Raw genomic sequence first — 13,472 nt, 5'->3', positions numbered from 1 at the left:
AGGGACACCTTCCACTGGCTGCTCCAAGCCCTGTCCAGCCTGGCCTTGGTTGTTTGCTCAGCCCCCAGGACAGCAAGAAAAGAGCAACAGTCAAACTTTCCAGAACACTTAAATAATTCAGGAAGCCAGGTCCCACTGGAGGTCACTCCTCCACCAGGTGAGCAAACACAGGCACAAGAAGGGCTTCATCCCTATTCAGAGGCAGAATCAGCAATAAAAACCCTGATGTGCTGTATTTGCTCCTGGTTTATTTAAACTCTGAGACACCCAAATGGGTGAGTGAAGGAAATGCATATCCCTGATGCTTCAGGATGCACTTGCCATCCTCCTGTGAACCACAGCAGCTTGAAAGACTGGGAGGTCCCAGTGTAACATGTCCCTGTTACATTTGGTCTGTGGTTGGAAAAAATCTCCCTTTCCTTCAAAATGCAGGGCTTCCCTCCTGAAACAAGCAGCTCAGTCAGCTGTGGAGATTCCCCAGCATCCTCATTCCATTAGGAAGATTTTCCAATTTCTGAAAAGTGTTTGAAGAAACAGTTTGCTTGGCTTCACTTCAAATATTTAGCTCTTTTTCAGTAAGCCAGAGGTCACAGTGGGATCTGTAGGTCAGAGGCAGAAAAAGTTGCTTTACACAGTGAAACCCCAAGACATGATGACTTTCAAATGAGCGGTCACTCCTCTGACTGGAGCTCTCTAGCATTTAGCAGGAGTTGGGAGGATTTTTTTCCCCTTCCTTGTGAATGCTGGAGGGTTGGGGGGAGTTATGCACAGTTACACTTTTGTTAATTTTTGTGGGCTGTGAACCACAGGCATAAAAGCACTTCTGTGAGCAGGGTCCCATCTCCAGGCACCCCCGAGCTGAACTGGTGGCTCAGTGTCCTTCTCAAGCAGCAGCATTCACACAGGAGACATTCCAGGGAGGTGGAAACCCCTCCTTGCTTGGAGAACACATTCAGGGATTGTTCTGGCCTCCGTGCCACAGAGTAGCCTTGGGCTGCTGCTGTCCCATGCTAAAATTTTCCATGGAGTTTCTGGTACAAGGCTTGGAAGCTTTCAGATGCAAGTCTGCCTGCTGCTAGATTGGATTGTTTCAGCAGATATGGGAAGCCAGAGTGGGTGGGGAAATGAGCACCTAAACAAGTAGTGACACATGCAGTGGGATTTTTTTCTTGTAGTGGTCTCAGCATTGTCCTACCCTGTGTGTAGATAAGAGGAGCAAAACCAATGCATTAATGATAAATATATTTAGGAGAATCGAAACTTCTAGGTGGGAGTGGTAAACTGAATTAATCCAATATAGCAATTAGTGTTGCTGACAGCTCCTGAGGCAGCTGCTCTCCTGCACCTCTTGTTACTCAGCCCATCTAACTGTACCACACAGCATCTTCCTCCTCTGCCAAGAATGTGGGTGGAATCCCAGATTCAGGACTCACCATGTTGGAACACATCAAGATCAATTATTTTTTTACAATTTTTAGGTCTGCTGGCAGACTACACCCTTTTCTCTGCACAGCTGCCAGAGCAGTTTCAGATGTTTAACACAAGCCCCAGAACTGGTCACAGCAGTTTCCTCCATGCCAGACTGGACTTCCCACTATCATTGCATCACCAGGATGTGGCCACTTCCACCAGGATAAGATCACATCAGTCTTTAGGGACAGGATGAGTCTCTGACCTTCCTTTGCCTGGATTACACTGGACACACTCTGCCAGACTCATTGAACTCAGTGGTGAAGGCTCTGTTTTATCTCAAGAGTCTGTTTTCATAATCACACTTTTAATCACGAGAAACTGTGACTGGATTCTCCTTTCCTTCTGCTTAAGGCTTTTCAGGATTTTGTTGCTTTGCCTTGGTTTGCTCTGGAAGAACCTGCACCAGATTTTGCTGGGGGTGTGATTTTCTCTTCCCCAGGAGCTCTGTGTTGGCAGCTGAGCTCCCCTGGTTGCAGGTTTCCTCCTGGCTTTCATCTGGGGTTGCTGCTCCTCCAGGCTGGCACTGACAGCCTGCCCTGGGCTCTGCTGGAGCACAGACTGCAAATGCTGCTCTGCTGTGGGCTCTGGGCCAAGTGCCTCACTCCAAACCTGAATTACAGCTGAATTCCCTCCCCAAATCCAGCAGCAGGCTGGATTTATGAACCCTGCTCAGAGCTACCTCGATTATTGCTTATGTGTAAAAGCTTTTTAGGAACTCATCTTTTATAGAGACTTTGCTGGCCTGATTTCTGTCACTTATTATTCATTTTCCTACACATTTGAGACTTGATAGACTCGGGCTGAAGCATTTTTGCCACAACAGACTTGTTGAATTACCTTGAGCAGCACATTCAGCCTCTGTCTCACTGTTCCACACACTAAGGTGGGCAGGTGATTCCCCAGTTTGCTGGGAAGATGAATTTATTTAAGGCTCCTCAGTGTCCAGGTACTCTGACTACAGCAGCTGTATGGGTTTTCAACTGAGAAGCTGATACTCAAGCAGTTTAATTTTAATTAAAGCACTTTCAGTTTCACTGGAAATTCACAAATGGGCTAAGCAGGAAAATTTCGGGTGAAAATTTGGAAGGAAATTAAGAATGAGGCAATAAAAGCATTTTGGTTCAAGCTGAAAATTTGAAAGGAATTTAAGAATGGGACATTAATTTGGATATAAACTGCATTTGAAAAGTTCGGTCTCAATCTTTTAATTAAACAGCTTCTTGCAGCAGAGCAGCATGTTGTGAAATAGCACTGAGCATTCAGCAACTGTCTGTACCACAAGATCCAATTAGAAAAGGCATTATTTTCTATTAAAATGCAGTAAAAATAAAACTGAATAGAGATTTAGTGCACTGACGTTCTCTCAGAAGACAGCAAGGGCACTGAACTTGGCTGCCAGTGGCATGTTTAACTGATTTTCCTTGGAAATCAGACCCTGAAGATTTTGGCCCTAAAATGCTCATTGGGAATCCTGCAACTTGCTGAGAAAGTGCCTGAGTGGTTTTTTATCCCCTTGCCTGTTCTCCCCTAACCTGAGGGTACAGAGACCTCCTCATGGCAGTGTGGGGCTCTCACACGTTCTTGGCAGAATGCTTGCAGCTGAATTTTCAGGTTGTTTCATCTCCCAGGAACGTGTTCAAGAGGATTCAGAATTGTTATTACTTCTGCCTGAAAGGTTAGCAGATCTTCTGTGCTGTGTATAATCCAGGCATAAACTATTCTTAGCTGCTGATTCCAGATAACTCCTTAAATAGTCTTTGGAAAATATGCAGGGTGCTTTTAAAATGTGATGTAAAAGGAGATACCGGTGGATGTGATTTGAGGTAGATACTCTACAGTGTCACTGACTTGTGAGAACTAAGGAAAAATACAGATTTAACTTGTGAAATATTGATTTAAAGGCTTTACCTGGACTTACTGCTATTCCCACTGTTTTGCTGATTATCCATTTTCTTTCCAATCTCTAAAGGCAAAAATCTGGTTGGCTTGTAGGAAAAATGAGTTCACCTCAAAGAGGTGAACAATTTTTGTCTAGTAATTACTTCTGTTCTTTTCAATTCTGGAAAAAAAAAAAAAAAAAAAAAAAAAAAAAAAGCTGTTAACACCCCCACATGCTTCCGCTCCCCTCTGCTGGGCTCCTCCCAGAGCCTGGACTCCCCTGACCTGTGGAATGTTTGGTTTACCCGAATTATCTCAGTGTCATGACATGTCCTGTGGTGACAGGCACCCATCCCCTTCCCCAGAGGCTGGTGGGAACCCACAGCTGAGTTTCCCTGCGTGGGTCCCAGTGCCACCATCCCCTGCCAGGGCACCCAGGGCTGTGCCCCAAGCCTGGCACAGCACAGCCAGAGGCTTCTGGCTGCTCCAGGATTCATGCAGATCCCCCCAGCTCCTTCTGACTCTGTTTTGTGTTTGTTGTGTGTTTTAGGGTCCCCCAGGCCCCCATGGAAACCCTGGCTCACCTGGTCCCCCAGGACTGAAAGTAAGTATGAACTGGGGAGCAGCTGCCACCTCCCCATCCCACAGGACATCCTGGGGGAAGGACAGCTGCCTTTCCTCCTGCTCTGCACAAAGACAAGTGGCTGAAGCCCTTTCTGCCTCCCTGCTGCTCTCACAGGGGCTCTCCAGCAGCACTTTTCCTGTGCCAGAGAGACCCTGCTCTGAGCCTCCATCCTTGCTTCTCCTGGATTTCAGACTGCCAAATTAGGATCCTGCTAGAGCTATGCCTGTGCCAGGGCACAAACTGCTATGTCAGGCAAGGACAGTGGAATCCTCCCATTCCACCAGCTCTGAATTTCTTTGCTTTCTCATTCCTCTCCTCTGGATTTTGTAGTCTGTTCCTCTCCCTTTGAGTCTGGACAGTGGCAGCACCCAATACTAAAACTCTCACACCAGCCTCTTCCTCTGCTTTCCTCCTCCTTCTCTCTTTCCCTCTGCAGAGTTTCTGAGAGCTCTGAGCTCCACCAGTCCTCCCAAACTGATCTCCTGGCTCCCTTCTAGCTGCCCTCACTCTCCAGCAGGGCTCACACCCCTCCTGCAGTGCCAGGGGCTCTGGGTCCTGTCCTGTTCTGCACACACACGTTCCCCCAGGGTGGCAGCTGGAGCACAGTGAGGTGGGAGCCACCCCCCGAGGCTGGACCCTCTCCCCTGGCCTGGGATTGAGCACAGATGTGGCTCTGGAGGGGTCCTAACCCAGTGTGCAGCAAAACCCTTCCAAAAGGTGTTTGAATTCCCAGCTCGTTCCACGTATAAGGCTTTGTGTTACCTAAAGTTCCTGGAAAACTTGTTTGGATTGCTGTGGTATGATTGTTTACAAAGGAATAGGTTTATATTTTATAACATCTGTGTTGGACTAAAGAACAATGAGATTTGGAGAGGCAATACTTAGATTTTCAGTACCAGGGACGTTGTAGGATGTCTCAGCCAAACAGAGAAAGGTGTGAGCAATAGTTCTGTCTTTTCATGATCTCATCAGTAGGCAGAAATGTTATGAGCACTACTGATGCTCTGGGAAAAAGATTCTGGAAACTTGGCATGCTGCCTCTATGTGATTAAAAATTAGGCACTGGAGACATGCTGGTGAACAGCAGCTGGTTTAAATTCCACATACAGCCTGAAAAGTGAGCCTGTAAAAATTCTGCATCTCAGTGTTCTGCATTTATTCTCCATCAATGACTTCCAGATCACACTTGTTGAGTTTTATAAGTCAAATCAAACTTATTTTATCTAACTTCCAGCCCTGCAAATCCAGCCTCATCCAAGCTGTAGAATCAAACTATATTTCTATGCTACAGGATTTTTTAAAAATACTTTTAGCCTAATGACTTGTCAGAAATCATCATTTGGCTGTAAGGGGATATTCAGTGCTCACCTAATAGAAATTAAGTCTTGCTGTAAGCATTTTTCCTCCATCTCAATGCACAGTCTGGCAGCAGGAAGTCTCAGTGGATGGAGAGCTGTAAGTCTGCAGCAGAGATCTGGTGTCATCAGGCTCTGTGATGTATTTTATTTTTGTCTAGCCACCATTTGCAGGATTGGTCTGTTCATGGTGCTTTGTCAAAAGAAGTGTTGGGTTTGCAATGGGATGTGAGGGCTGGAGCTCAGCCCAGGCCACAGCCAAGGGTCACCTCTGGCAGGGACAGCCTGGTGAACTGTGGTTCCATCACCTCTGCCCCAGAAATGCTCTTTGGAAGGTGTGGATCAGATGCCAGAGTTTGGATTCCCCTCCTTCCCTTCAATTCTCTGATGTTACAGCAGTCCCAGAAAATTGACTTTGCCCCAAAATGAGGTTTTCACCCCTCTATGTTTTAACCACCTGCACCTGGGACCTGATTTCTTCATCATAAGATCATCAAAGAATGGTTTGGGTTGGAACCTGAATGCTCATCTCATTCCAACCCCCTGCCATGGGCAGGAACATCCTCCACTAGACCAGATCAATCAGAGCTCCATCCAACCTTGGACACTTCCAGGGGTGGGAATCTTCTTAACACACCCAGCACATGGCAGAAATTATGGACTCATGAAAGCTCAGCCTGGGCAACAAGGCAAAGCAGCTTCAAGTGGAACTTTTCTTGCTGAGAGCCTTCAAGTGGCTGCTGGACTTGGTCTGGCTGAGACAGCAGATAATCCCACAGAAAACACAAGCAATCTAAGAAAGGAAATTGAAGTTTCCCAGATAGATACAGCTTGGAAACCATGACTAACACCAAGTCATTGTCACTTAAGAAGGGAGCACAATATTTATCAGCTGAATGACCAGAGCCCTTGTAAGCCAGGCAGCTCTGCAAGGGCTGGGCTGTGGCACTGCAGGCTCTGAGGGTTTTATGTGTCTCCTGTGCTGCTTTAGCTGTGTTTCTGCATTTCACAGTCAACCCTGTGCAGAGCCCACTTTATTCTCACCACTGGAGCTGAGCACTTGTAATTCCCTGGACTTAGCAAGCTGATCTTTTGCACAGAGCTGTTTGTAGCTGTTGAGCCAAAATCCTGCTGATCTGCTTGGGCATGGTTCCACTGACTCCAGTGGCATTACACCTGCTTGTGCCACCTGGGAATTTAGCCTGTGCTGCTTAGCTCAGCAATTCATAGTGTGAAACTGCTTAAAGGAGGATCCTTGCCACTTTCTGCCTTCTGCTCCTTGTCCTTGGCAGCTGTAAAATGCTGTTGCATCTGGTTGGCAGAGAGGGATTATTGCAGATAACCTCTGCAATAGCTGTAGCCACAGGCTGGGGCTGGGTCAGTCACCTGAAAGCTGCTGGGGGACAGGAGAGGTGTTTGCTAATGACTGGGTGAAGCTCTCAGGATGCCCTAATAGAGTTTGGGATTGGGAAGATGGTCAGACAAGGTGTGTTTTCAAAAGCCTCTGCAAGAGTTGGGTTTGCATCTCTCACCTGGAGGCTTTTGGCATCAGGTATTAGGAGGATTTGCTGCTCTGGAAAAATTTCTTCTTAAAGCACTTGAAAAATATTGGGTTTTCAGTTTAGTGAATGCTTTTTCACTCCAAGGTAGCTCATCAGTTTGGCTCACTTTAAAATAGTATCAGTGGGATTGAAAAACTGAGATGTTTAAATTGTACAGCTGTAGACTTCTCCCAGGTAGGAAGAAAAAACAAACAAAGAAACAAAAAACAAACACAAAAAATAATAAGAAGAAAAAACAATTTCTTCCTTTACAAGAGGGAGAAGGGTTCTCAGTAAGTTAGGATGGGAAAGAGAAACTTGTGGGAATGGTGCTGTGGCTTGGTGATGGACAAGATTGAGGTTAATTCCCCTGTTGTAATTACTGTGTAAGAATCTCAAGCAATTAATCCACAATTCCAGCCCTCACATCCAGCTGGTGCCATTGCTGATGGATCCTGGGGATGTGATCCTGCTGAGTTCTCCACCTGTGTGATGGTCTCAGAGTGCTGCACACAGAACCAGTGCAGAGCAGAGACCTGGCTGGAGTGACCTGGAGCTTCCCAGGGGAAAGCACAAGTTCTTTTCCATGTCTCAAAGTCATTGCATGGAACACATGGGAAGATTTAGGGAAAGTTGTGGGTGTGTCTACCTGCTGCAGTAAATTAATTTTACAGAGCAGAAATGAACACCCAGGAATCTCAAGGGCTGCTCTGATCTGTTCCCAGCAGTGGCAGCACCCACTGACTGCTCTGAAGCTCAAGGAGTGGGAGAATTGCCCTGATAACAGCTGCATGCAAAGCAAGATTATCTGCATGACTTCATTTGCTGTTTGGAAAGCAGCAGCCTTCATTCAGAATTTGTGCAGATACATCTGCCTTGAATCAGCAGTGCTCCCTACAGTCCAGAGCCAAGCAGTCTCACTCCTGAGTCTCACAGCTTCTGCTGGATACTGGAGGAGGAGGAGAAAGGGGAGTTACACCCTGTGCAAGGTGGGAAGTACACGTGGAATGAACTCACAGTGAGGCTGTGTGGAAAAGCAGCTCAGCTGGCTGAGAAATGCCAGTTCACAACCAGTACTGCTCCTTCTGGGTCTCCCTTCCCTCCAGGCACTTCCCTTGACAGCCATCAGTTAACTCTCCAGCTGTCCTGTGCTGATGTGGCACACAGAGGTTGTGGTTTGTTTATGATTTATGGGATGTTAAATAGTGCCTGGTCCTGGGATACCCCTCTGGGCTGTGCCAGAAGAGATGGGTGCTAAGCTTTACCTCTCCCCTACCCAAGAACCTGGGATTCTTCAGTCTCCTCTAGATTTTCCTACTTGCATCTCTCCCCCTGTTAGGTGCTCACATTACCTTTCCACCTCTTGAGAATTCAAAGTGGGATTTCCAAAGGAATCTGCTGGAATTAGATGATCAAATGCTGCTGAGATTGCAGCCTGTGTTTGTCAGAAGATCACAGCCTCCAACTGTAATTTCCCTCATCACGGTTGTTAAGGAGGAAAATAAGGAATACTGCCACTTAAGGTCATGTGTCACTTTCTGCCAGCCTGGGAGCCTCACACAGCTCTGCCTGTTGGGGGTGTCTAATTAGTACAACTTTCTCTGCAGCCTCATCTGTTCCTCACAGTTAAAAAAGCAACAGCATCTAGTGAGTTGTTGAGAAGGATGGTTCAGCCCCAGTAATAGGCTTGGTAATTATTTTTGTGATGGTAGCTGTAGACAAGGAAGGAATTGCAGCTGTCTGGTCTAATAAGTATCAAAAGCCCTGACATTGCTTTCTTCCAGTTATCCTTTCTTTAGCCAATTGAATACTGTCAACTACTATTTAAAACTCAACTCTTTAGCAGCAGCAATCACTCACCAAATCCACCCCCAGCAAAACAGCTATTCCAGGCCACTTTAATACATTTGGGATGTCAGGGAAGACTGGGATAAAACAAAGTGTTTTTCTAATTTGGAGGCGTGGTGGAAGCAGAACCACATCTGTGGGCTGGACCCTTGTGTTATGTCACTAATGTGAGTTTTTCATTTCAGGGTCAGAAGGGTGATCCTGGGCTGTCACCTGGGAAGGCTCGCAATGGGCAGAAGGTGAGATGTCCCCTGAGGCCATGGTGGCTTTGGAGCTGTGCACACACACAGGGAGTCTGTACTGCAGCCACGAGCACCCCACTGCCCAGGCAGACTTAGACTGGGAATAAGGCTCAGATCTTGGATTCAGGACTAAAGAGAGGGAGTCTGAGAGATCATCATGCACTGAGGTGCCACCTGCCATGGTGTTGTCTGTTTATCCAATTTATCCACAGCCCAGCTGAGGTCCCTGCTGCCCCTACTTCAGCAGTGTTTGAAGCAGCACATCTGAGGTACAGCCACACTCTGGGCATGCAGCTGCAGCAAGAGGCAGTCCCAGTGCAAGGAATAAAAACCCTGGAGGCCAGGGGAAGGATGTTCTTGCTGAGGAGCTGAGGAACAGGGGTTTGCCCCATGCTGCATCCCCATCAGGGCCGAGGGTTCTTGGTGGAGGTGTCTCAGGCCTGGATCTTGCTGAGGAGTTTCCACCAAGGGCTGCTCAAATCAGCACAAAGCACACAGCTGGGAAAGAAAGCTGCTTTCTGGGTTTAGCAGTTTTGAGGATCAGAGTTCTGCTAACTCTTTTCAATAAGTTACAACTCCCATTTTTGCCGTTCCCCAGCTGAATGATTTTTACTGAAGCAACAAGCCCCCACAGAATTCTGGAAATGAGCAGTAGGGCTCCACATCATCTACCTCAGTTAGCTCTGTCAGTGATGCCTGCACAATCCTTGGTAACTCATGTCCAGGGCAGAAGCCTGGCTCTCCTGCTCTCACCATAAACCTTGCTATCAATGCACAGCTCAGAAAGCACCAGCCTTAAGGAGCTGGGCCCTTCATTTGGCACCAGGTGCCTCCATACAGCACAGTGAGACCACACAACTGCAGGATGGAAGGTGATGCTAGAAACCATTCAGAAGGCTAAATCTGAAATTATGCTTTTAACTTAACACCATGGGATGTCTTTTGAAATTTGTGGTACATTATATTGGAGTGGCATCACATGGAAATCATCCACCTGCATTCCACCTGGAACTGTTTGTTTGAAGACAATGCTGGTGTAAAGAGAGAGATCCAGATCAGCTTTAGCTTGTGTTAACAAGGCTTTATACCTGATTGCAGCAATAGGAATAAGGAGTTTCCATCAGGAGTTTGGAGTGAGGCCTAATTTTCAAGCTAGATACTGGAAATATGTTGAATTTCAGTAAGGAGAAACTCCAGGGTTTTGTGATCCTGATCAGAGGAGGCCAAGTGGGCTCAGCCAACCGGGCTGGGTGTTGGAGAGGTCTCAGGGCAATGCACTCATCCATTCTGTGCTGGTTTGGGTATGCCAGCTGGGATGTGAAGCAATCCCTTCTCAGAAGCACAGGCCACTGAACAAACCCTCCCAGCAGCAGCCTGCAAATGTTCAGTCCATGTCAGAGGGGCAGGTTAAATAATTGCACCACCAGCACCATCCGAACGGGAGCCGTGGGCTGAGCCAGTGCAGTAGCAGAGTGCAAGAGCAAATCACAGGATTTGGCAGGAGGTACCTGTTGTTCTTATTGCATTTAAAATCTAAAATTTCCTTGCCTTGGCGATTTCAATGCCTATTGAAAGGCGAATGGAGCATGTGACTGAATGAGATCATTGAGGGGAAAAAAAGCGCATTCATTCTGCTTGCTAAGAGCTGGACTCCAGCAGCAGCTGCCATTAATTAACTGGGGTTATTATTTATATGAGCCAGTTAATAGAGATGTTGTTTAAATCTACTCTTCTTATCCAGTCAGGTTTTGAAGAGTTGTGATTGGAACCAGAAATATCAATAGCTGGGGGCTGGTGTCAGCAAAATAACTGTGGTAACTGCAGTAGGCGTAGGGAAAATGTTGCTGAAAACTAATTGAGCTTGCTTGCTTCCTACAGGGAGATGTGGGCTTACCTGGTTTAACTGGGTTCCCTGGACCACCTGGTAGAAAGGTAAGAGTGTTCTTTTCCAATTAATTAGATCAGCAATTTTATTTTAAAATTTTCTTCTTTAAGTCTTCCTGAAAGATTTAATCAAAAGTCCCAGTATCCTCCCAATGAGCCTTGTGGCTGTTTAGCAGGTGTATAACCTAGGGAGATAGGCTGAAGCAACTGCCTAAAGACTATGAAAGAGTAGGAAATTAAATTCTGAATGCAGAATTCTGTTCCTTCTTTGTATCCTGCATCCCTCTGCACCCTGACACTGGATGTTCCTCAGCAAGCTCAGTTTAGGCCTTGTGCAGCCAGTGCATTATCTAAAGGGATCTCCAACCAACAGCAGCACCCAAAGGATGGGTTCAGAAGAGTACTAGCATTCCAAAAAACTACAACTGTCTATCCTGGTAAAGTATATTTCAAAAATGTATCTGTGTGCCTTCCCTCTTTGTTTTGCTGTCAGCAGTTCCAGGCTGTGTTGGTAGGTTGGTTTATTTTTCTGGAACCTGGACCTGTTTCAGGGAGCTGTTTCAGAGGGGCTCAGTGGCTATGACTCCCCCTCCCAACAAGCCAACATTGCCACCTAAACTGAACAGTTAAAATTAGCATTTTGTTTCAAACACTTCATCAGTCAATGGGCCATTGACCATACTCTGCTCCTCAGGTCAACAATTAGCTGCACACAAACACCTCCTCTGGTATGTTTTAAGACTCCAAGGAGAGAAAGAAGGTGTGGAGGAGGCTGAAAGGAGCCCTCCCTCTCCCTGATTATTTGTTGTATGCTTTATACTGGACCCAAATTGCCAAGAGGAGGAGCTGAGTTTATTTTACTGCTCCAAGGCTGGTCACGCTTGGGGTGCTGTGTGGAGTAGGAGCAATTGAGTGATTAATTATGGATCTTTTGCTGTCACAAACAAGTTCTAACTAATAGGGTGCAAAGAATACCATTTTCCTGGTATAACAGCTCATAAAACAAAACCTTGTGGTTACGATCAGCAAAATGCAATGTCAGGAGTGTAAGCACTCATAGTGGAAAAAGCAGAGAAGGAACAGGAGATTGAACAAACAATCCCAAGTCCAGCACATGGCCTTCACATCTGATCTGAACTCCCACAGGACAGGGTAAATGCAGGGGTATGCTTCTGTTTCTTCAAGTAATGAGCAAGTTGGATGTTGAAATTTTTCCTTTGGTGCAGTTTAAAAACACCTCCCAGTAGCACTGGTCTGGCAGTGGGTTTGGTGCAACCTGGCTTTTATTAGCATCTTGCATTAAGAAAAAATTTAAAGCTGTTGGAGAAATGTTTGGGAAAAAAAATCTTTTTTTCTTTTTTTAATCTGGATTCTCTGCTGGCATTCCCCCAGTGAAAATACACTGGTGCTTGGCTGAAGGTGGGCAACATATCTTGACTACTGGAAAACAGCAATGCCCTGGAAATGGACATCTCTCATTCCATGGAGACTCTGCAAAAAGTGGTCTCAGGGCTTTGATCAGAGAACACCATGTAGAAACTTTCAAATGGGCAAAACGTTTAACCAGGAGAAACAAAATGCTTTTCCCACTCAATGAAACCACTGTCTGAGCAGTGGGAGCTGGAGCCACAAGCAGCAGCGTGTGGTTTTGGATAGTGTGGCTGCCTTGGGGATGCTGACAGACCTGGATTGGATCTGTAGGATTGGACAGGCTGGTCCCAGAGCACCCCAAAGCTGTTTTAGCTCCACACATCTGTGAGCACATGAAACTTGAGCCCTGAAGCAGCAGGTGTGTTTGTCATCCTCCCCACACAGAGCAAAAGGTTCTTTTGCAAACCAGGACGGGTGGCAGGACTTGGATGCTCCCTCTGCCTTCCCTCTGGTGCCTTTGGGGTATCTGTGGGCTTTGGGGTTTGGTTTGGGGCTGCAGAGCTTGGAGATAAATCTCAGCAGAGCAGCATCATTGCTCCAGAGGAGAAAACAGCACTGAGAGAGGCAGAGCTTCATTGGAATCAGTGAGCAAAGGCAGAGCTGGGGAGGGATCAGTGCTTCAAAACATCCTGTGTGCAGCTCTCATTCCCTGCCCCTTTATTCTTCACATTTCCTACCAAAGTGAGCATGATCCCTTTAGCTAGGGAAAAGTGGATTATAAATATCATCACAGATGAGTAAATCCTTCACTGGAGTGCAATTTCCTCTCTAAATCACAGCCCTTCGTGTGGAGTGCCCTGTAATCACCAGGAAGTGTTCAGATAAAAGAGCAAATGCAGTTGTTGTCATACCCTCTGCCCTGTCATTTTAGTGCTATTTGAAGAGGATTTTAGCAGGTAAATATTTTCACATTGCAGCCAGCTTTAACATACACAAGCTTTTCTGGTTTTCCCTCACTGTAATTCACCTGAGGCAGAAATAACTGGAGGATATTGTGAGAAAATACATGTTTGAAACTCTCCAGAGCCCAGAAGATGTAGTGAGGAGGATATTTAAGAGAACATAACAGTAGCAGAATGTCTACATAATTAATCCAAGTGCCATTCACTAGAGAATTGGTGCAGAATTTAGTTTTAGGATGTGCTTTGAGCATCTTAAGGGACCATCATGCAACCACCTACTTTGGGTGGACATT

The 13,472-nt window shown here is 46.3% G+C and overlaps 1 protein-coding gene across 1 annotated transcript in view; it reads left to right on the top strand.

The window, feature by feature from the left end:
• COL27A1 (collagen type XXVII alpha 1 chain) overlaps positions 1-13,472 on the top strand; it is a 138,721-nt gene that overhangs the window by 28,317 nt on the left and 96,932 nt on the right. Inside the window, exons 5-7 of the mRNA XM_079324324.1 lie at positions 3,902-3,955; positions 8,906-8,959; positions 10,841-10,894. Of these exons, the coding sequence (XP_079180450.1) occupies positions 3,902-3,955; positions 8,906-8,959; positions 10,841-10,894 (162 nt within the window). The remainder of the gene's footprint in view (positions 1-3,901; positions 3,956-8,905; positions 8,960-10,840; positions 10,895-13,472) is intronic.

Source organism: Erithacus rubecula (assembly GCF_903797595.1).
Source record: "Erithacus rubecula genome assembly, chromosome: 21".
Classification (NCBI taxonomy): Eukaryota; Metazoa; Chordata; class Aves; order Passeriformes; family Muscicapidae; genus Erithacus; species Erithacus rubecula.
This window is presented reverse-complemented; position numbering and strand designations above follow the sequence as displayed.